Below are 23,370 nucleotides of genomic sequence, written 5' to 3'. Positions count from 1 at the left end.
ATTTATGTCTTTATATGAAAGAAGCAAATTAAAACTAATAGCAGTGATTTATATTTTTAAATCATAGGGATATATCCTGGAAGTAGTAGAAAATCAGCTCCATTTTCTAGATCTTTTATTTTCTCCTCCCCTTTTTTGGCAAAAATCATGAGCAAAGAAACTCAGCGTTCACATTTTGACAGCTCACAATCCTATCATAAGTCCATTCCCTGCCCCCCCCATTTCCCTGCTACCATCCTAGTTCAGCAATTTTTTATTTAGTTGCCCTGATCACATCTTTGCTTTCCTACAGGTTGTTTTTTTACAAAACAGCCAGAATTATGTTTTTGTAATGTATGTCAGACCGTGTCACGTGCTGCTGGATTTTGATTACACTTAAAATAAAAGCCAAAATCCTTTCTACTGCCCCTGGAGATCTGGCTCTTTATACTTCTCATCATCATCTACTTACACTCCCTGTGCCCACCACCCACTTCTGTGCTCCATTTACCTCGGAGTTCTTAACTAACTGGCTTGACCCAAAAGGTGGCCCTGCACTTGGTATTTCCTCTTCCTGGATTGCTTTTCCACAAATCTTACCAGCAGTGCTTTCTCCTTGTCATTAGTGACTCATCTTAAAAATTACCTTCGTAAAGATCACCCAGCCCAAGGCAGCTCCTTGTCTTCTACTAGGGTATCACTTCACTTTGTTTTCATTTATCTGTTTAAGTAACAAATATTTACTGAGCACCCAGTTTGTAAAAATAAAGTTCCTGCCCTTAAGGGAGATGTCATTCCAGTACAGGGGGTTAGTCAATAATCATCACTACCAGGTACACTCACCCTGACCCAGTGACATAAAAGGAGCGGAAGATCTGATGCCATTATTTCTGCTGGAATTGGTGAAGAGAACTTTCAGGGAGCCCATTCTTTCTCACACTTTTACTGTTTATTTCTGCAAAGGTACCTCCACAACAGGAGAGGTGTCGAGGTGCAGTACACGGAACACAGCCACAAGACTCTAGCATCCCCCCAAATTTACTATGCACATTCTTTAGCAACTCACATTGTCTACTTTTTGCATTAATCTTGTCATTTGTAAAATGAGATAGTCCTATCCCTTTCACAAGGTCCTTGAGAGAATGAATTATAAAAGTACTTGATAAATAGAGCACTAGTCAAATGGCCTATTTAGGTGAGTATCGAATGTTGTCTGTAGATTTCTCTCAATTTGTGGACACTTTTCTCATCTCCTCCCAAGGGAGCTTCTTAAATATGTGCCTCTGTTTTCTTGTCCATTGGGTAAACAATACTGAATAATATTTAGCTTGTCTCTGATGACCGTATTTTATTTTGATTCTATCCTAACAGCATTAATTTTTTGTTCTTCTACAGTACTTTGGAAGTTTGCTTGTCATTTTCTGTGTAGAACTGGCTTGTGGTGTTTGGACATACGAGCAGGAAATTATGGTGAGTTCAAAGTGGGAAGTAGTCACGATCTGGAACAATATCCAGTTCAGCCTTTTGAATCATATACTTTGGAGTTATTTAGGCACATGATTATGACTTTGAAAGTTTTTTGTTTGTTTGTTTGTTTGCTTAAGTGAGGCTCAAATTCATGACCACAAGATCAAGACCTGAGCCTAGATCAAAAGTCAGAGGCTCAATCCACTGAGCCACCCAGCACCCTTAATTTGAATGTTTATACTGTAAACATGATCCCAATACTTCTGAAAATTAATATTTTCTTGTCTGTGTCTAATGCGTAGTTCCAAATCATAATTTGTAATATTTTATTTGCTGTACTGTATGTCTTTAATTCCACAGGTTGCTTAAACATCGATATAATAGCCTAGAAATAATATATGTCCGAAAATAATTTTGCCAACTTCTGAGTGTATAATAGGAAAGATTCACGTTTACAGCAAGATCTGGGAAAATTTGAAAATCGACATGTAAGCCTCATAAAATGCCCACCTCAGCTGTACCCTGATGACTAGGAAGCATGAATCTTCTGTTCCCAACAAGCTGAGCCATCTTCCTTTAAGAACTATATTTGAAGAGTTGCTGTGTGTTTACTTCAGCCTAGAAACACTCTGACAGTTTGATACTAGGCTACATGAAAGCAGCTCTTAAGCGTTTTTTCTCTTTCATTTTATCAATTGAAATCAACTTTCAGAGCGTTGTGAGAATGAACAAGGATAGGGTTTCTCAGTCTTAAGATTTTACCAGTTACTTTGTGTTTATCACTTGCACTTCACCCTTACACAGGGCATTATTACTTTTTTATTTTTATTTTTTTTAAAGATTTTATTTATTTATTTGACAGAAAAAGATATAGCGAGAGAGGGAACACAAGCAGGGGGAGTGGGAGAAGCAAGCTTCCCGCAGAGCAGTGAGCCCAATCTGGGGCTCGATTTTAGGACCCTGGGATCATGACCTGAGAATAAGGCAGACGCTTAACGACTGAGCCACCCAGGTGCCCCAGGGCATTATTACTTTTTTAATATTTGCCCGTTTCACTGGTGACAATTGGTGCGTTTATCACCGATGAAGTTGAGCACCTTTTTGTGTCTGTTTGCTGGCTGTTTTCATGGTGGCCAGAGTTTTCCACTCTAAGCATCATAGAGTCATTCTGTTTCGGGAAGATAATGTTTTCCGACAAGTAGTCCTTGGACTGTCTACAGGAGGAATCGTCCAAGGCAATTCTTAAAAATGCACATTAGAGGGCACTAGGCCAGATCTGCTAAATCAGAATAGAGGGAAAGGCAGAGGAAGAAGGGGTAAGGACGGGGCATTCACATTTGTGACAAGTTCCCCAGGTGAACCTTCAACATTTTTTTTAACATGTAGGAGCTCTGAAGAAGAGAGGGGGATTATTTTGTATTTGTTTTAGAGAGACATTTCAGCAGTTGTGTACTAAAAGTGAAGTCCTTTTGGTACCGATACAGTTATTAAAGATTCTGTGGTGAATCCGTTACTGTACTGTGAGACTGTTTTGAATGCTAAGCGGTAATTACAGACTAATGGTACTTTGCATACTCTAATTTGCATGTAATCGATGCTTTGGCGCTGCCACACATCTGAACTCGCCTGAAACACTCATGCTTCCCCTGTCTGACAACTCTTAGTAAGAAGAGAGAATTCGTGATTATTTTTTTCCTATTAAAAATTGAAAAGTCAGGGCAGGTTCTGACTAGTTGAATAAAGTTAAGAACTTTCTTCAAAATGAAATTTCCTGTTAAAATAAGAATGTTCTTGCTGTCTTTGAGAATCATATTTTCACTCCATCCCTAGAAACATCATATATTTTGGGGAGTGAAAGAGTAGTTGGTTCCAGACTCGGTTTCTGGGTTTTATTGATAAAGAAATGGTCGCTTCTAATTTTTTCTGTTTTCAGAAAGTGCATGTATCTCCCTGACATTCAAGCGATAAATAGCTATTACTAATAGCTTTTGATTATGTTCTTTTTGATAATTAAAAGGGTTTTAGAAATGAGTTTTCTTTCTACGGATTTTGAAATGGTTTGTATAGCTTTTATGTCATACTATTATTTGATAAACCTCCTAAGTTATAACAAATATGAAATGAATTAACTAAAGGAAATGTTTTGATTCTAATATCATCTAATTCTAGAAGATACTTTCTTCTATTCTGTTAGGGAGACATCTGCAAATATCTTCCTGGTGTCATGGTGGTACTAAATGGATACACGCTGCCATCTCAGTTGAGTGCATAGGCCACTGTTTGCTTATGTAAATCTTCCCCATTAAGTTACCAGGATAAAGCAAGGGCTGTTGGGCTGTTTCAAAGTGAAATGTGGAAAATGATCCTTTGGAAAAAAAGTTTGTCAGAATTTTTTTATTGCTTTTGCACTAATAGCAGTGTGAATGAAAAGTGCCATTAAAGTTTATTAGATACCAAATTTTGCAGAACCCAGCCTTTGCATAGAATGGGCTTTGTACTCTTAGCTGTTCCATGCAGGAAACCAATAAGTGTGTGTTTTCCTTTATGGCCAAATCACAGTATTTTGTGCCAGAACCTCAATGATCTCCTCTGTTTCTTGCCATATTTGGTCGCACATCGATTGTGGTTACAAGAGGGAAACAACTTATATTTATTTTGTAAAGTAAAATTTAAAATAAGACTGTTCTAATAACCAAATCAAGAGATTTGACATTCTGTTTCCCCATTATTTCTGTCGTTTTGTCACTTCCTATTGATTATTCCTTCTTTAGAACAATTTATCAATAATATTAACTGTTTCAGATTATAAATTTCTAGAGATTTACTTCATTTCCATTTATTTTATACTCAAAGGGATATGAAATAATAACGTATAATGAGTAGCTTGAATTTTGGTTTAGTTCCCTGAACTTTGTTGAAACTGTGTGAACATGAAGTACACCCAGTCAGACCGTTTTTGGGGAAACAAAGTTGTGTGCCCAAGTGTTGGCATGTTTTCTTCTGTATGTAGATTTCCAAGTAATGAAAAAAGAGAATTAACAAAGGAAAACAATGAAGAATTTTTGTGGTCAGGAATTTTTAAACTACTTCTATTGATACTGCTATTTTTAAAATAAGATTGCAAAATAGTCCTCATCTTGAGTTAGTGTCAAGCTTGCTTGGCTAATCCTGGTCTGTATTACTACATACATCAGATATGGATATCTGTCCAGTTTCCCAGTTATGTATTCTAAACATAATACCACATGTGTGGTGAGACTAGGATGTGTATGCGTCAGTTTCCCCCCGGGGCACTGTAGATAAAACACCGCGTGATGCGCTGACTAGATTTCCAGCCAGCTGTTGTGTTGTGTACCTTAAGCTCTGTCATGATTAAACACTCTGTTAAGGGACACGGTGCTAGGTGACTTGAGACTAGAAGCACAAAAAAGTGCTTTAATTTGAGAGGTATTCTTCCTAAATTTCTAGCATGGTTCCAAAATCCAATATTTGGAAAGATATCTACACACTTATTCCAGAGTGAGGCATGACTTGAGCTGGATTCTTTCCCTTCTTAATTCTTATCCCTTTGTTTTGGTACTACAATCTGTAGTCATTTCATTTTTTTTAGAAAGATTTTATTTATTTATTTGAGAGAGAGAGAGAGAAAGGAGAGCACGAGCAGGGAGAGAGGCAGAGCAAGAGGGAGAAGCAGACTTCCCGCTGAGCAGGGAGCCTGACCTGGGGCTCGATCCCAGGACAATCCCAGGACCATCCCAGGACCTCAGGATCATGACCTGAGCCGAAACAGACACTTAACTGACGGAGCCACGCAGGTGCTCTTGCAGTCACTTCAAAGACCGACTCGATAGCATTATTGAAATCAAATCCAGGACGCCTGGGTGGCTCAGATGGTTGAGCATCTGCCTTCAGCTCGGGTCGTGATCCCGGGGTCCTGGGATCGGGTCCCGCGTCGGGCTCCCTGCTCCTTGGGAGCCTGCTTCTCCCTCTGCCTCTCTCTCTCTCTCTCTCTCTCTCTGTCTTTCATGAATAAATAAATAAAATCTTAAAAAAAAAAAGAAATCAAATCCAAGGGCATTTCTGGGCAGGGATTATTTGTTATGAGGATCTCTTCAGCTGGACCTGTAGGATGTACAGTAAACTGCTTATTTTGTGATTTCCTTCAGCTTGATATTGGCATTAAATGATTTTATTTTTTTTCTTTGCTTAATGTAAAGAACTTCCTCATTTACTGCAAATATCTACACATAGAAATTGTTTCATAAGTAAGTAACCTTGAACTTAATTTAGGCCACAAACAAATATAAATTTAAAATAATATTTGTTAATTGCAATACATTCCAAGTATGCATATGAGTGTGTGAGCGATTACATGTGTGAATATGGGAATGTTTGTGTTTCTGAACTGAATGTGTGTGTTTGTATGTCCCAGTTGTTGATATTTTGTTTATCTCTAGGTTCCAGTTCAGTGGTCAGACATGGTCACTTTGAAAGCCAGAATGACAAATTATGGCTTACCTAGATACCGGTGGCTTACTCACGCTTGGAATTTTTTCCAGAGAGAGGTAAGTGCTGTAATTTCTGAGGTAGAGGGTATAGAATAAATGGCACACTTTCAAAGCAAATGTTCAAAGCTTTGGCTTTGGTCATTTTCTCTGTGCTGAAAAGTTAAGCCTGTGATTCAGTTACCACTGGTGTAATTCTTTACTGAGAAATTCCTTAAGCGACTCCATGCCCTGCTTTTCTTCCTGTGTATACCATTTCCCCTTCATTTCACGTGGTTCACATATATTTTAAGAATTTCTTAGAAGCCATTTTGCTAAACTACTGTGAAATTTCCTTTTTATGAGTGTTTCTTGATAAATATCCAAGTTTTATTTGAATAGATCATTTTTCATGACTTTTAGAGCTGTCTTTATTTTAAACAGTTAATTTTTTTTAAAATAATGGCTCTTGTTTGGGAATTAAGCATCGGTATATCATTAAAAGCATGAGCTTTCTAGTCAGAAAGATCTTGGTTCAAATTCTGGCTATGCTGCTTATTATTCCATGAGCTTCTGTAATTTACGTAGCTTCAGTCTCAGTCTCCTCATCTGTAAAATAGGGATAATAAAAGTACTTGCCTCCTTGGGTTGTTGAGAAGATTAAATGGGATCATGAGTTGGATCTCATTTAGCTTATAGTTATTGACTATAGCATGATAAAGCATAGGTGCTTTTAGCTTTTCTTACCTAACTTCCATATAGCCCTGCATCCACTCATCTTCTCAAACACAGACAATATGTAGATTTTTAAAATCTGGTGACTTGAAGTTCACCACTGGTCTTGCTTCAAACCAAGCTCTTCTCCCAAGCAGTTTCCTTGTGATTGGAGATTCCCCAGTGACCAAGTATACCCATTTCCTTTTCTTTCATTTCAAGCTGGGCCACAACAAGGCATGTGAGAGTTGATGTCTTCCAGGATGGATATCCAGCTGTCTGCTCAGTTACTCTGTCTGGGGTACGGGCAGAGGTTTCAGTCCAGGATAATCTCCAAATCTGGCTCTTTGTGTTATGGTTGTTGAGATGGTGAAAATTATCATTGTGGCACAGATTTCCTATTTATTTAAATGCTTCCTGGCTTTGTTTGTTTACTGTTCATTTGTACTAAAAACAACCTGAAGGGAAAATAGGTGAGACATTAGGGAATTTATAGTAAGCTGTGGTCAGCTACTGCCCTGGGTAGAAGCTGCCCAGAGCTCTTTATTTTCTGGGATTTCTGATGTAGACCATGATAATCCAGGTTAAAACAACAAAGCAAGCTTTTCCCCAGTGGTACAAAGAGGGGCTCCATCTAGATAGACAATGTATAGCATTGCAAATGACAGTACCTATGTTTTTAGCTTTATTGCATGGTAAGTTCCTCCTCCATATCATAGGCCTATCTCACATAAAAGGAGGGGGAAGACCTTTGGGCACCCTGAAAGGGTCTTTTAAAGCTTCTTGTGTTAGTGTGTCAGGGCTGTGGCCAAAATAAATGATCACAGACTGGGTGGCTGAAACAACAAAAATATATCATCTCACAATTTGGGAAGCTAGAAGTCTGAGATCAAGGTGTGCAGGGTCGGTTTCTTTGGATGCCTCTCTCCTGGGCTTATAGACAGCAGTCTTCTCCCTGGTTTTCACATCGTCTTCCTTTTATATATATGTCTGTGTTCAAATTTCCTCTTTTTATAAGGACATCCATCATATGGGATTAGAACCCACCCTTGTGACCTTGTTTTAATTACCTCTGTAAAGATCCTCTCTCCAAATATGGTCACATTCTGGGGGTTAGAATTTCAACATGAATTTTGGGAGGGGGGAAACAGTTCAACCCACAACACCTGGCTCCCAAAATAAATTGTAGAGCTAAAAGTGACCTTGTCAGGCCCCAGTTGTCCTGACGACTTTAGTGCAGTTCTGGGCATGTACCTCACTGTACAGGACTCTCACATAAGCCCTAAGGATCTTTCTTTAATATCTTTTTAAAAACCTGATATTTAAAAATGTATTTACTTATTTAATTTAACATAATGGTTGGAGAACAAGCTTTGGAATAAGTAGGCTCTGCCACACACTAGTCTGTGGTCTCCACAGGTTATTTGACCTGTGAAAACCTCACTTCCTTTGTAGGTAAAATGATGGTGGTATTTTCCAGTTTGACATGATGCTAGCAAAAGTGGCTTTATCTCATAATGTGATTTTAAAGGAGGTGGGAAAACTGCAAGGAGATGTAGACCACAGTCGTGTGTGGTGTAATGGTGGGTTCACGTAGGGGAGTTTTAGGGAAAATTTCTCTACCAATCTAGTATCTTCTGTTGACAAAGAAAAACAATTATGTAAAAAGAAAAAATATCTCAGTGACTTATTAAAATTAAAAAATATATATCTGGCACTGAACATCGTATGCTTAAGTTATTTGGAAAAGTCATTTCTGTGGAGCACCTCATTTCCTGACAAGGCCAGATAAATGGGCTGTTCTATTGTGGATGGAGTTTGAGTTCCAAGAACTGTACTTTTGTCATCAACATAGAAAAACACATGTCCTTAAGGAAATGAGAGAAGTTGGACTTAAAAAGCCTGATTTGGAAATGTAGTAGTTTATGATTTTTGGAAAGTGAAGTCTTTTTGACTACATATGTTTTTTTATGGATATTCAATGACTTATGTAAAATACATAATGTCAAATTATGTTTGAGTTAATGTATGATGTTTATGGCATACTGTAGCTTTTAGAACAAGTTTATAAAAGGAAAATACTAAAAATATAAAAAATGTTTCTCCAAAAGTTTTAGTATTACTCATAACATCACAAATTCATCATTTATAATACTCTTAAGATGGTTTTTTCTTTTTAAAAGTTAGATATTTAGGCAAATGAAAAATGTAAAATCATTTTTAGTGTTTTCTGTGTTTCATTTTACACGAGAAGTTCAGAATTCTCCATAGTTGATTTTAGTTGGATTTTGAAATGGTGGACTGTGATATTTTATGATACGGTGTTAATCCTGGACCCAGATTGGTCTGTTGGGCTACATAATTTGTAGAGCCAGTCACTCTTGGCAAAGTTCTTCTCAGTGATTGCGCAGAGTTCTTGTTTTTAACTATATGGAAGAGTAACTCCCTCTACCCAAGGGCAGAAAATTATCATAATTAATTATTTTAATCTAATCTACATATGTCCTTAAGCAGTGTTTCTAAACTTTGACCAGAGAAAGTTTTTGCTAAAACTTGGTGACATGAGACAAAAAAGAACAAAACACAGCATAGTTTTTCTTAAATCCAATTTTATTCAAGCTAAAGACACGTCATTTCTTCTGAGATTATGGTGACAGAATATGATACTTTATTTTGAGACTCTCATTCAGTTAAATAAACATGTGTTGGCCAAACCTGTGTTTATATCTCAAAAATTTTTTGAAAATTTACTGGTTAATGAATTCAAGTTGGGTAATTTTTGTGATGTGTGCTTTTGGTCAACAACTCTTTCTCCAGAGATTATGAAAACTTTTAATTTATTTTTGAATTTGTTAAGCAGTTAAATTGGTAACTAGGTGATACACAAATAAATTGATCACTAATCTTTCGTGGCGAGAGGTTTAATGATAATTATAATAGTCCAGTTAATTGTTTTGTTTCTGTGCATATTGACTCTGTTGCTGTTGGATCACTTGTAGAGGATTGTACAGTTGGGGAAAGACTCAGTCATGCCTCATCTGATTTCTGGGGTTATGAGCATTATTGTTCAGAACTGTTCCGTTATGGAGTCCTTCACTACATTTCTGTCGTCAATATAGAATGTACACATATCTTTAGGTGATGACAGAAGTGAGTTTAGCTCTGGGTACAAAAATTTAAGAAATCTAACGTTTAATCTTCTATAAGTTAAGAAAATATTTGTGTAGTTTCTGAGCCTGACCAGTCATTCTTTTGCAGTTTAAGTGCTGCGGAGTGGTGTACTTCACTGACTGGCTGGAAATGACAGAGATGGACTGGCCCCCAGATTCCTGTTGTGTTAGGGAATTCCCAGGATGTTCCAAACAGGCCCATCAGGAAGATCTCAGTGACCTTTATCAAGAGGTAAGGCCATATGTTGTTAACTTACCATGCATACGAATTTTCTTATAATGACTTTTAAGTAAAGAATCAACAACACGGCAATGAAATTTTCCCCTTCTAAATATAAAGGCCCTTAAAAATTTTTCTTTGGTATGTGGAGAAACAGGATAAAGCTAAAAATCAATATAAAAATCTGAACCTTATCACATGTTAACAAAGGAAATTGGGAAAGACTAGGTTTAGAATCAGCTGATTTTTAAACTGTATTGTGTAGAACCGATTTCTGTTGCCTCCTAGGGATCCTTTGAAAACAGGTCCATGCAGGGTGTCTAAAGAACTCTGGATATTCGGGAAGACAAGGTTTGGAGTTTCCGGACAGGATATGTATTTTAGGGCCTCCACACAGACTAAAACGTATGTAGGGAAAAAAAATAAATAAATAAATAAATCCCACTCTCCAGGGAAAACGCTGTCCTCTACTCTTCAGTTCCCCCTACTGGCAAATGATCAGCGATGTTAGTTTTAGTTGGCAGATTTAATGGAGTTAGATGCTCACTGGGTTTAAAATCAATCATCACATGCCCAAGAAAGTTGCATGGCTGTGTTTTCTGGGAGAATTTATCTGAATCATCAGTTATTCCTTTATTATCAGAAGTTTTCCTATTCCTTCATTTTTAGTGGTGATTTTCGAACTTTGTTAGCAGCAGAATCTTAATTCAAATTAAAATCTAGAACTACACCATCCAGGACAGTGGCCAATAGCTACATGTGGCTATTTAAACTAAAATTAAATTAAATTAAAATGTCATTTCCTTAGTTGAAATAGCTACATTTCAAATGCTTAAAGGCCACTTGAGACTAGCAGCTTCTATATTAGACAATGCAGACATAAGACATTTCCACATTACAGAAAATTTTATTGCAGTCTTGATCTAGAATGGAAGATCAAAATGTAAACCAAATGGAAGGGAAGGTGCTCAGGGCAAGGGGCTGGGATCATTTCCCAGGAACATCTCCAGTCGAGCATCTGGGTATCACAAAGCACTATTGAGAACCTCTGGCTTACCATAAAGTTAACTCACACTATTCAGAATATATCATCCATACATGCACGTACACACACACACACACACACACACACACACACACACACACGTGTATATAATATAGCTATAAAGAGTGAAACTTCAAAACAGAATGTCATGATTTATAAAACATGCCTTTTTATATATATTTCAAGATGGTTACCTTAGGAGGTTATACATTTTTCCCTAGAAATACTATTATTGTTCAAAACATCTTTTAGACTGCCAAAGTCAGTTGTAGAGATGCACAAAAATCAGTTTCATTAATTTATGGTGTAAATTATTTGAAAAAGATGGTGGATTATGTACACAAATGATCCATCATCTTTATATCTTAGATATGTGTAGCTTTTGGCTGTTAAAAAATTCATCTCAGGGCGCCTGGGTGGCTCAGTTGGTTAAGCGACTGCCTTTGGCTCAGGTCATGATCCTGGAGTCCCGGGATCGAGTCCCACATCGGGCTCCCTGCTCAGCGGGGAGTCTGCTTCTCCCTCTGACCCTCTTCCCTCTTGTGCTCTCTGTCTCTCATTCTCTCTCTCAAATAAATAAATAAAATCTTTTAAAAAAAATTCGTCTCAGAGGACAAGACTATGTCACATTAAGCATATCCAAAATAAAGTGCTTTGGGCTCTGAAGACATGCCACAGAGAAGTGTGCCAAGTATTTTTTAAGAGATTCAGAATTGTGTTAGTTTCCTAGGGCGGCTGTAACAAAGTACCACAAAGTGAGTGATTTAAACAGCAGATATTTATTGTTTCATGGTTCTGAAGGCTAGAAGGCTTGAGATCAAGGTGTCAACAAGCTCGGTTCCTTCTGAGGGGGGTGAGGAAGAATCTGTTCTGTGCCCGTCTCTCAGCTTCTGGTGGTTTGATGGCAATCTTTGCCGTTCCTTGGTTGTAGAAGCTTCACCCCAATCTCTGCCTTCACCTTCACATGGACTTCTTCCCTGTTTGTATATATCTCCAGATTTCACCTTGTTCAAAAGGACACCAGTCATATTGCTTTAGGGACCCACCCTTCTTCAGTACGATTTCATCTTAACTAATTATATCTGCAGTGAGTCTATTTCCAAATAAGATCCCATTCTGAGGTTCTGGGGATTAGGACCTCAACATACGCATTTGGAGGGAACACAACTCATAACAAAAATTGTTGAAACAACTGAATTACTCGGGTTGTTTATTTGAAAAGATATCAAAGAATTATTGGGTCAATGTCTCTGAGTTCTCCGTGATTATGCTACATCTTTTTTTCTGGGTGAAAGTCTGAAATAAGGATGGTCAACTAACAAGTTCAACAGTTAAAGCCCTGTTCATTCCATAAAACAGAAAACAGTGCTTAATATTTCCAAGATATTATTAAATGCAAACATAATTGTGGATATCCAAATACATTATAACTCACTACTAGGTTTTAAAGACACAAATGATTACAGTATAGATGTAAGTATAGATGTGAATTGAAACCTATCCAACTTTCCTAGTGTGAACTTTTGTTAGTTTTTAGGAGTGGCAAGTCAATATGGCAAACCATTGGGCTACACCACCATATATAACAATCTCTACCTTCTTTAGTGATTAATACTGATAATATGATTATAACCAACATTGATCATAAGAATGTCAAAACATGAATCAGTTTACCAGATCTTCCCATAAAGTCTGAATATGGACCGTCACTTCAACCGTACTTTGTTTAGTTGAAAAGCATTCAATTAAACATTTGATAAAATTTTCTTGCTGTAAAAATGCAGTTCATTTTACTGGTATGTCTTAGATTATTTCCAGTAGTAGTATTTATCCTGGAATGCTTTACTTTCAGGCTGTCTATAATTGCTTATTCCATGAATTTTGAGATTGAAAGAAGCCACATGATCGTGCATGTGCAAATTGAGGAACCAGATTATTTGAAAGGCTTTTTCATATTTTCATCAAAACACTTTCAGTAGCAAGCTGGCCTTGTCAGTTACGAGATGTTGTTTAGACAGACTTCCCACAGAGATGGAGGTTCATTATATCAGAGTAAATCTGCTTTTACATTTTATAATTAATAACAGATGCTGGTATTGGTAATGATATAGTGCATAATTATATGCATAGTTGACTTACAAAAGTGGATCACTTAGTAGCTTTATGGCACAAGTACAATTAAATCCATCATTAAAAATAAGACTTAATTCCACCTTGCCCTGGAGAACATATGTTTCCTAATTGAAGAGTGCCCAGAGACCATCCACCTGGAAGATGAGGGGTCTATCAGGGAGGAACAAGTGAGGGATAGCTGGAGGTATTTACGTTGCTTATTCCGAAGTAGCAGATACTAAGGGGAGATATTTTAGATGTCTTCAGATATTTCAAAGTTCATCATTCAGAACAGGAACTAGACTTACTCATTGTTGCTCCAGGGGCCAGACGTTACAGGAAGGAAATTTTGAATCAATAGAAGGAAGACCTCGCTCACCAAAATCCGTCCAATTGTGACACAGGTTCTCTTGTAAAATAATGAGTGTCTCATCACTAAAAATATTAAAGTCAAGGTCAGATAACCATGTCGTTGGGGGGTAGGATGGGTTTTTGAATTAAGAGTGGATCTGGACTCGATGAACTTCAAGGTCCCTTTTATCTTTCGTATTCTGTAAGCTCAGAGATAAGAACTGGCTTTCTTCCTGCAATCTTTCATCAGTAGTCTGAAATCAAGGAAATAAATCATTCGCAACCATCTGGTGGCCTGCATGGTCCCTGACCCAATAATATTTTATGACACATTTGGAACCTATGAAAAATGACAGAGCAGAAATATAGCAACAATCGCAAATTTTAGAAACATTCCCATCAGAGGTATTGTTGGATTTGGTACGCAGGTCCTCCAATACCTGTAATGAGCTACACACTTGTATAAAAGTGTAGATGTAAAAATCGCAGATGAAAATATTTCTGATCATCAATTTGGTTCCGTCACATTCATTAAGTCAGAATGTTTTTTGAGTGCCTCCTGGGCTCCAGGTGCTATTGTAAATGCTGAGGATATAGCAGAGAATGTTGCAGACAAAAATCCCTCCTGTATAACTTAGATTCTAATTAGGATGATAGACATTTAGCAAGATAAACACAGCAATAAAAAATAATTTCGGGCAGTGGTAAAAGCATTTTGAAGACTCCCTAAGTAGGGTCATATGCTGGAGAATGGCTTTATTGGCGAGGGAGCTACTTAGGATGGTTAGGAACCCTCTCTTTTAAGAAGTGACATTTGAACTGAGAGCAATAGATGAGAAGGATGCAGCCGTTCAAAGATCCACTGAAGAATTTTTTTTTTCCTACCCTAAGAAACTACAAATGCAAAAGCCCACCCAGGGCTGGCCTAGGCCAGTGATTACTGACTGCTGACTACCTTGCTCTTTGGGATTGTTTGTGCAACCACACTCTCTATATACTAGGTGTGAGACCTGGCCTCAGCAAAACACCTTCTCCAAGTTGAAGTTGGTAGAATACAGGACTGGGCTGTATCTTTTTCTTCTCTCACCTGCTGAGTTTTCTACCCTATCGTTACTAAAGTTCTCTGTCTAGACCTGATCTGGAGGAAAAAACAAAACAAAAACCGGAGAGGAAAATAAAGAAGGCTAGCAGAGAAAAAGACTTTGCAGAGAGGGACTCCCAATCTCTTGCCCGTGGACCTAAGCTCTTGCTGGACAGGCTTCAAGGGAAAGGTGATACTGCTGAAATTGTTTTCAATATTTTATGTGCATTTTTTTCTGTGACTAGGATCCATAGCCTTCATCAACTTTTCTTGGGGTTTCATACCTAAAAGTGTGAAGAACCACAGTTGTAGAGATAGTTGCAGTGTCTGCTACCCCAGATGTTAAATGAAGCATAAACATCTCCTCAAAGGGACTGAAATGCCATTTTCCTTCTCTGTATGCCACCTAAGAAAACTACATGGAAGTAAACATGTTCACAACAGGCCCTACTTCACATGGACCAACTCAAAATGTAAAACAAAGAGGAACAGAGAGTGAAGTAAAATGTATCCCCATAGACACATTTCTTTGTTTTATAGTTAGAAGAAAGACCACTATGGAAAGATGTTGACTGCTTCTTCAGAAAAATAGTATTCACAGCAGTTTATATGAGGGCTGGACAGAGAGATGAGTGCCACACAGCTGAGTGCCTTCAGAACACTTTCCTTTTAGATCCTTATATAAAGGATATATATATATATATGTAAAACATATAAAGATATGTTCCATGTGGTATTGGCTTTGAATAGCAAATACTCTTTATGATTTCCTTTGTGACAAGTAATTTTGCCCCAAACCATTTCTGCCTCTTTAGGTGATTATTTATTTCTTCTCTGAGTGACAGAAAACATCTACAAACAGGGTGATAGGGAAGGGCAGGGAGCATGGAAGTGAAGGGATGTGATCTCTCTGAGCCTTGGTTAAAGGATGAAGAACCCAGATGGTGACAAGTATGTATAGATCTGTAGTGCTCACAGAAGGTACATGGACATATAGGGATGCTCCCCCACATCATCCCAGTTAAAGGTGGGGGCAGCTCACAGTGAACCATGTGGGATGGTTCATTTTTTTGTGGGCACACGCAAGAGCACAAGCAGGAGGGACAGAGGAGAGAATCTCAGGTCGACTCCGTGCTGAGTGCAGAGCCTCACGCAGGACTCGATCTCAGGACCCTGAGACCACAATCCGAACTGAAACCAAGAGTCAGATGCTTAACTGTCGGCACCATCCAGGTGCCCCTAGGATGGTTCATTTTAAGTTTTTGTTCTCTGTTGTCTGTTATCTGCTATGTGAGCTGAGAGTCATGAGTTCAGGCTGTCCTCCCCCACACACTGGAGGTCCTGTTCTTCCTTATCTCCTTTGTACCCTGTTGGTGTTGGAAAATGGTATTTGTTTTATAATCTATACCATTTTTTTTTTCTGGGCAGCATCTCAGCCCTCAACACTTTTTGTTAACACTCTTCTCCTGTTGACAGTTAGAGAGGTGAGTCTGTACTATGTATCTGTTTCGACTAATAGAACCAACTTTGATTTTATAATTTTCACACGCAACATCCTAAACATAAACACTTCCTTAGCAATTCTCTGCGGTAGAGACATGACAGAGTGTTGTAGATACAAAAGGAGTTGGTGGGGGATGGGGGTATGTATGGCTTTCTGGCAAGTTCTACATAGTTATGAGATTGATTATTTCTCTCCCAAGTAACCTTGCTCTTAAATTACTAGTAGGATTCTTCTTACGACCAAGTAAATCACCACATGCACAAAAAAAGCTAAACAAAATAAGGGGCGAGTGTTGAAAGCGAAATGCAAGGCAGGACGCTAGAAGTAACAGTTTAGGTCCCCGACCAGGTGCTGGCCAGGTTCAGGAACATAAAGTTAGTCAAGTCTGCTTAGTAATGATCTGCACATCAGTGGCTAGAATAGAGCTAGGAATTAGATGAACCTAAATGGGGGCACAAGAAGGAGCCGGACACAGGGTAGGCAATCTTTAATTACCATTGTGTTTATGTTTGAGATGTGCAACATGAGAACATAGAGGGGCTCATCATTCATTGAGATAAGCAGGTGTTAGCCACATGCAGAAAACATTTGGGGGGCATGGGGCCGAAAAGGGCATGTGGCAAGCAAAGAAGCCGCGGTGCAAAGTTAGAGCTGGAAGCTCAGCTGGAGCATAGGGTGGGAGGAGGGCCTTCTGGCAGGGCTGGACAGGGCAGGCACTGCATTAGGAAGAGCCCTGTTGTCCGGCTACTGCATGCATTTTATGCTAAAGTCTGTGAGTAGTTGCCACACAGAAAGGCAGGCACGTTCACAAATTCGAGGCATTATTATGAAAGGAAGGCTTATCACTGAGTAGTCGCGGGATTCCGATTTATTAATAATGAAACTCCCTTCTCAGATAAACACACACAGAACCTCCTGCCCAGAGAGTAAATGGTAGGCAGCTTTCAGGCTCAGTGGTTATTTAGATGGAACATCCCCAAGAAGATCCATTCTCGGGGTTCTTTTATATGAAGTCAAAGACACTCCCTCCTGCCTCTCGGCTGACTCCATTATCTCCTCAGCAACTGTCAGTGGGGGTCGGGTTGACTCTGACTTGGGGTGATGTCTGTTTTATCATCCAGAGCCCTGCAGGACCAGTCTGTGCTTGGTAGGGGGAAAATCCCTTTTATCTTCAGGCTTGCTTCATCTAATCAGGCTTCGAACCGTTCTGCCAGTTTTGCCTCAGGTGGACACATGTATTCTTCTTTCCTTTCCCTCTCTTCCCGACATAGTTCTGTTGCAGGTTTCCTGTTACCTTTTCACTGCTCTGCTTCTCTTCTTGTGCTCTGTTAATGAAGACTTACAGATACTGCCTTTAGAGTTTTTACGCAGAAGAAAGCCATTATAATATTCTGACCTGAAAGAAGGACTTCACGAAGTAACAATTTTAGATTTGTGCTTCAGAATCATTGTGTCCGCATTGTGAAGCAGAGTGGAGGTGAGGACCGGGTCTCCAGGCAGGGGAGCAGAGGAAGGAAACTGTCGCCATGTGAACCATGTGAGTGAGGAGATGACACTTGGTAGACCTAATTCAGGCAGAGACGTGGATTTTGTGTGGACTGCACAGGGAAAGAGCTCACTCCAAATGCAATGACTTGAATACGGTGGGAATCTGTTTTTCTCTCGTAAACCAGTCCGGTGGGCCAGGCAGCCAGGGGCTCTGCTGCATAGGTTCCTCCAGGGACCCAGGATGGTGAGACACTTTCATCTTTTTTTAATACCTGTCTTTCAAAATTGCTCCTGTTTCTCTCCAGTTCCAGGCAGTGGGAAGAAGGAGGGCGTGGGAAGAAGCTCCAACGCATTCAGCGCTCATCATCTCTGCTCCCATTCCATTGACGAGGGCTCCCGTGGCCCCACTTAGCTGCAAGGGAGGCTGGGAAGTGGGGTCTCTGAGAGGCTGTGTTCCCACAGACAGCACTGGTTACTGTGAAGAAGTGGAGAACGGACTGGAGCAGGTGGGGGGACTGGCAGTTTCTATTAAGGTATCATCAGTGTAGGATGAGGCAGTGAATGCATGGGGGGATCTAAGGTCCAATGAAGAGTTGGTGTCACATCTGCAGGAGAGGACAAAGTTGGGGCATGGCGCCGCAGAGGGAAAGCAGAGGAGACCCACCTGTTGGAGACAGAGGAGAAATGGAAAGCAGTGTCCTGGAAGTTAAGGAAGGAGAGGACTTTAGGAATAGTGAAGAAGTGTGGTTCAGAGGTTAAGACTGGGCTCCGAAGCCAGACTCTAGAGGTTTAATCTTTGCTCTGCCCCTTACTAGCTGTGTGACCTTGGGCAAGGTTTTCGTGTCTCTGTGTTTCATTTTTCTCCGCGGCAAAATGTGGATAACCAAAGTACCCGGGTTAGGCTTGTTTGGAGAGTGAATTAACATCTATAAAGCCCTTATAACAGTGCCCGTTTATAGTAAATACTACCAGTAATAGCTGAGAGGTAAAGTAAATTAGGGATTGGAAAGGACACCTTGGATTTTCCAAATAAGATACACATTGATATAACTCTATAAATATGCATGACCTTATTTGAGCCCAAAAATGTTTCTATTAAGGCACAGTATTATTCTCTCCATTTTACAGATGAGAAAAGTGAGATAAGAAAAGAGGCTAAGTGACCTAACCCCGTGTAATAGCTTGTCAGGGACTGAGCTCAGATCTATTTGATTTCAAAGCCCGTATTTTTAGGCACTAAAGTTTTGAGATGTGGAATACATGGTGAGGAACAAGCTGAGTGTTTGTAGCTTCTTTTTCACTTGTGAACCTCAATGTCTTTATTTGTATAATGAGATAATAATAGTACCTACCTCATTCTAGTAGTACAAGGATAAATGGAGCTTCTTAATGAGAAATGCTTAGCAAACCACTTGGCACATAATAAACACTAATCTTCAATGCATGGTGGTAGCTAATGACAGTAATGACAATAATTGTTATATATTAATGTATTTATTAAAGTAATTAGAACAGTTAACAATCTATGATTAGATTTTTAACTAGCCAATTTGCACCCAGTTTTGCGAGTCAATACAGGAAAAGTATGCATTTTCTGGTTATATATATATATATTTGTGCTGGCTGAAAGCAGATTTTCAGATCAAGGTTTTGGGAACTTCACGTGGTTTCCCACTTCACTTGTTTTAACACCTTCCCACTTCTTACAGACGAAATTTAGGTGGCCAAAGGGCCCAATGAGAGACACTGTTTGATGGAGCAGCTTGTAAATGTGCTTCTGCTCCCTCAGTCAGGGAGTGCCCACTGCTGGAGCTGGCCTCACGGCGAGAACAGCACTGTCTGGGTTTTCTGACTCCAGAGTCTCTTTACAACCACATCTTTTTGTAAAAATGAAAAATGTTCCGTAGATGCAGTCTTTTAAATTTGGTGATTCTGTCTATCCAGTGGAGATAAAGTGAGAATTAAACAAGATATGAAGGACTGTCATTAAGAAATAGGAAGACTTGGGGTGCCTGGGTGGTTCAGTGGGTTAAGCGTCTGCTTTCGGCTCAGGTCATGATCCCAGCGTCCTGGGATCCAGCCCTGCTCAACAGGGAACCTGCTTCTCCCTCTCCCTTTGCCCCTTCCCACTGCTCTTGGTCTCTTGCTCTGCTGTCTCTTTCTCTCAAAATTAAAAAAAAAAAAAGTAAAAATAAAATCTTTTTTATAGGAATAGGAAGAAATAGGAAGACTTTTTCTACTGCATTTTCTATGCATGGGTTTGGTTAACCTTACTCTTAAGAGAACAGAACATCCCATGGTGAATTTTATTACTTGCTATTTAATTTTTTTTTAAAGAAACATTTCTTCCCTGCAGCATTTATAATTATCAGTGGAGAACATTTGGTTCAACCTGTGTAAAGCTCATGGACTCATGAACTGCATTCAGTTTTTTTAATTTTAGAAGAAATAAAGCTGAAGACTATATATTTGTACCTGATAATTAACACAGTCATTTCAAACTTGACAGTCATGTTTATTACCAAACATCCATTAGAAAAAATATCAATACTGGCATGTAGTGGCACCTACACCTATTTATACCTTATCTTCATAAGCTGATTAGAAGTCTGCCTAATTTTTTTATGTGGCCTGTGAATATTGAGTAATGAAAAGCCGAGGGGTTCTTCCAATTTTAGAAAATCATTTTGGAACTCGATCAGAGCATAATTTCAAGTGTATCATTTCCTCAAGTGAAATGAGGCATCCTGACATGCCCTCCAATAGATTCTAGGAAATACAGGGATTAGTGATGTTTTTTCTCTGATAAAAAGGTACTGTTATTATTTACAGTTAATAGTTGACCAGAATTTTAATATTTCAGCAAGTAAAGTAGGTTAGCCATTATGCTTATTCATAATTTTGAATTTTCTGAAGTTATTAATGTAGGACTAACATAGCTTTATTTAGGAAGAAAAATATTCAAGGTAAATCAACTTAGAGTATTTTATTTTGAGAAAAGCAAATAAGTGTAATTCAGTTCTTTCCCATTCTGAATAAAACCCCCTTTGTGAAATGGAATGCAGTTTTGAACTCTAACATTTCTGTTTCCTCTTTGACTCACTCAACAGAAATGTTTGTTTATGCAACTAAGTCTCTATGAATAGTACAATGGAGTATATAGAGACACATTTGTATGTTTTTTTCTCTAGACTTGGTGTCTTGTTTTTCAACAACAGTGACCAAGTTTCACTGAAAAGTGTAAACCTTATGCATGATTATCTGACTGGCTGAAAATAAGCTCACAGCTTGTGTTCAGATTGAATTTCTTCAATGAGGATGATGTGGAATGGACCATCAGCCCTGGAGCTGTTTCTATGAAGAGTTTAGAGTGGCTGAGGAGGACAGTGCTGCTATACAGTACTTACACAGGAATCTGGGAAAAATACTATCTTCAAGATGAGGAATGTTCTTTTGGGAAGTTAATCCCTAACTTTAAGTAATTGTGTAAATGATTCACTGATATTCAGCGTGATGCTTGATATGCGGCAAGTTGCTACAATACCTTCTGGATCATCATCAAAAAATATTAAATTGTGTGCAGTATAGAGAGATTTGTATTTAATGAATTCTTTTTTTTTTTAAGATTTTATTTACTTGAGAAAGAGAGAGGGTATGAGAGAGAGAGCACAAGCACGGAGAGGGGCAGAGGGAGAGGAGAAGCAGGCTCCCCACTGAGCAGGGCTCCTTCCCAGGACCCTGGGATCATGACCACAGCCCAGGGCAGACGCTAACTGACTGATCCACCCAGGCGCCCCTGTATTTAATGAATTCTAATGACAAACTTAAGTACTAAAATTCTGTCTTTGAGGGGTTATCTATGTGCTCTGTAAACTAACTGAGGTAGTGATAAGGCTGACATATTGTTATAAAAATTGAGGATCCTAAGACCTTTGCTTTGAATAAACAACCCTTGCCCATCTTGACGCAAAGATAATCTTTAGTGATTATTTCTGAGATCTGGAAGGAGGCCAGGTCCTGACTATGTGTCCTGTGATGCAACCCCATGTCCACATTTCTAGGGAACCTGAAAAGCTTTTTGCCAGGGATCCAAACCTTCACAACAGCCTCGGTTGTCTTAATATTTTACAGCATTTTTAGTTTTTTAAAGTTAAAAATCAGTGTTATTTTCAGAGAAACATTGACCAAATCAGCACAATCCAGAAAGAGCTCAGTAGGCTGATGCAGTGTATATATTTAGAAACCTTGAGGGAATTAGAATATTTAGTCTGGAGAAGAGAATAGTTCAAGAGAAAGTGATGGCTTCAGATACAGCTCTCCACCTTATGGAAAAGAGATCCTCTGAGAGCAGAACCAGGACCAACACATCTTATTAGGAAGACAGGTTCCAATAAGGAAAAGTTGAAGAATTAGTGTTCTCAAGTGTGGACAGGATGGTCCAGTGAGGCAGGAAATTCCTTTCATTAGAAGTGCATTTTCTTTGAAGGCTTTTTTTGTGTGTATATGAGCCATCCTTTCTTGTTTCTTTGCACATCTTGTTGTTGTTGTTGAGAACAAGACATTTTAAATAATAAAATGTGGCAACTCCAGAAATCAGATTCTCCTCCCTGCCCCGAGTTTGTTGAGGTTGTTGTTCACTTGTTCCTTAATAACCTTCCTGAACTAATTCTATAAACTCTGTATTCTTTGTCATGTGTGGGCCCTGAAGTCTGCTCAGGTAACTTAGGGGTCAGTTGATGCCTGGAACCAGTAAGCCTCCCAGTCTCTGTCAAGGGTGCATAGAGCTTCAAAGTTAGCCAGAGGTAAGATCTTAGTGCCTTCCTGGGTCTTTCCTTAGCATGTGCACAGCCCTGGGCAGGAGCACTGCCCGCCTCATGTGTGGAACTTTGCAGATCCCCACAAGTATCCCAGAACTTTGCCAAGGCCCCTGGGGACTTCTCATTCCCCCAGATTTTCTTTTTAAGCTTTTTGACTAGCTCATTGTGTGCAATTATTATGCACTGCCTCAGGCAACCTCAGTGTTCCTCTGGTTGCTTTTGACAAACACCCTCAGGGAAAAGGCTGTTGGGCTGGTTGAGCTCCAACTCAGGTTCAAAGAAAAACAGCCTTGCGAATGAGGTCTTCCAGGGAACCATGAGATAGGACAAATAATGACAATTATCTGAGAATGGGGCTTTGAAGGAGCTCCAATCCTATTCTGTTGCCTCTGGCTTCCAGGCCACTGGTTTTCACCATAATTATGGACTGTTGATTTTCAAGGCTACTGCAGAGCTGGAGAGTGGGGCTGGGAGAGGGCTAATTAAAATGTGACAGAGCTTGCTGTTCTGACTGAGACTTAGGTACTTTTCTTGAATAATGCTCCTCAGATTGCTACAAGATTGGTTAATTTTCAGAGTTCTAAAAAAGCTGATTTTGCTAGTTCTTTCATTGCTTATGTGGAAGAGAGACTGTTTAGAGGTCGTTTCTCTGCCAATTTTGCCACTGTTGTTCTGGAAGTGCTTTTTAGCCATATTCTTAAAGGTTAAGAAGTCGAACTCATTAATTTCCCAAGTCCCCTCCCGCTCTAGAACATGCAGTGTTAAGTAGTATATCGCATCCCCCAAACCATCCTGGATGATATAATTTACTATGTTTTTTGAAATAAATGTGGTTGTTTAAAATATAATCAGAACAGACTTTCCCCAAAGCCAAAATATGAAACTCAATAGACTGTAGTTCAGTTATCAATCTCTGCTTGATTTTACTCACAGATTTG

The 23,370-nt window shown here is 39.1% G+C and overlaps 1 protein-coding gene across 1 annotated transcript in view; it reads left to right on the top strand.

The window, feature by feature from the left end:
* The window catches only part of TSPAN12 (tetraspanin 12), a 59,033-nt gene that overhangs the window by 31,763 nt on the left and 3,900 nt on the right, over window positions 1–23,370 (top strand). The window contains exons 4-6 of the mRNA XM_028104973.2: window positions 1,375–1,449; window positions 5,904–6,011; window positions 9,903–10,046. Coding sequence (XP_027960774.1) covers window positions 1,375–1,449; window positions 5,904–6,011; window positions 9,903–10,046 — 327 coding nt within the window. The remainder of the gene's footprint in view (window positions 1–1,374; window positions 1,450–5,903; window positions 6,012–9,902; window positions 10,047–23,370) is intronic.

The sequence above is a fragment of the Eumetopias jubatus genome, unplaced genomic scaffold (assembly GCF_037043125.1).
Source record: "Eumetopias jubatus isolate StellerSeaLion01/CBP00866 unplaced genomic scaffold, mEumJub1_p1.0 scaffold_14, whole genome shotgun sequence".
NCBI classification, from domain to species: domain Eukaryota; kingdom Metazoa; phylum Chordata; class Mammalia; order Carnivora; family Otariidae; genus Eumetopias; species Eumetopias jubatus.
The sequence above is the reverse complement of the archived record's forward strand: the minus strand, read 5'-3'. Positions and strand labels throughout refer to the sequence as shown.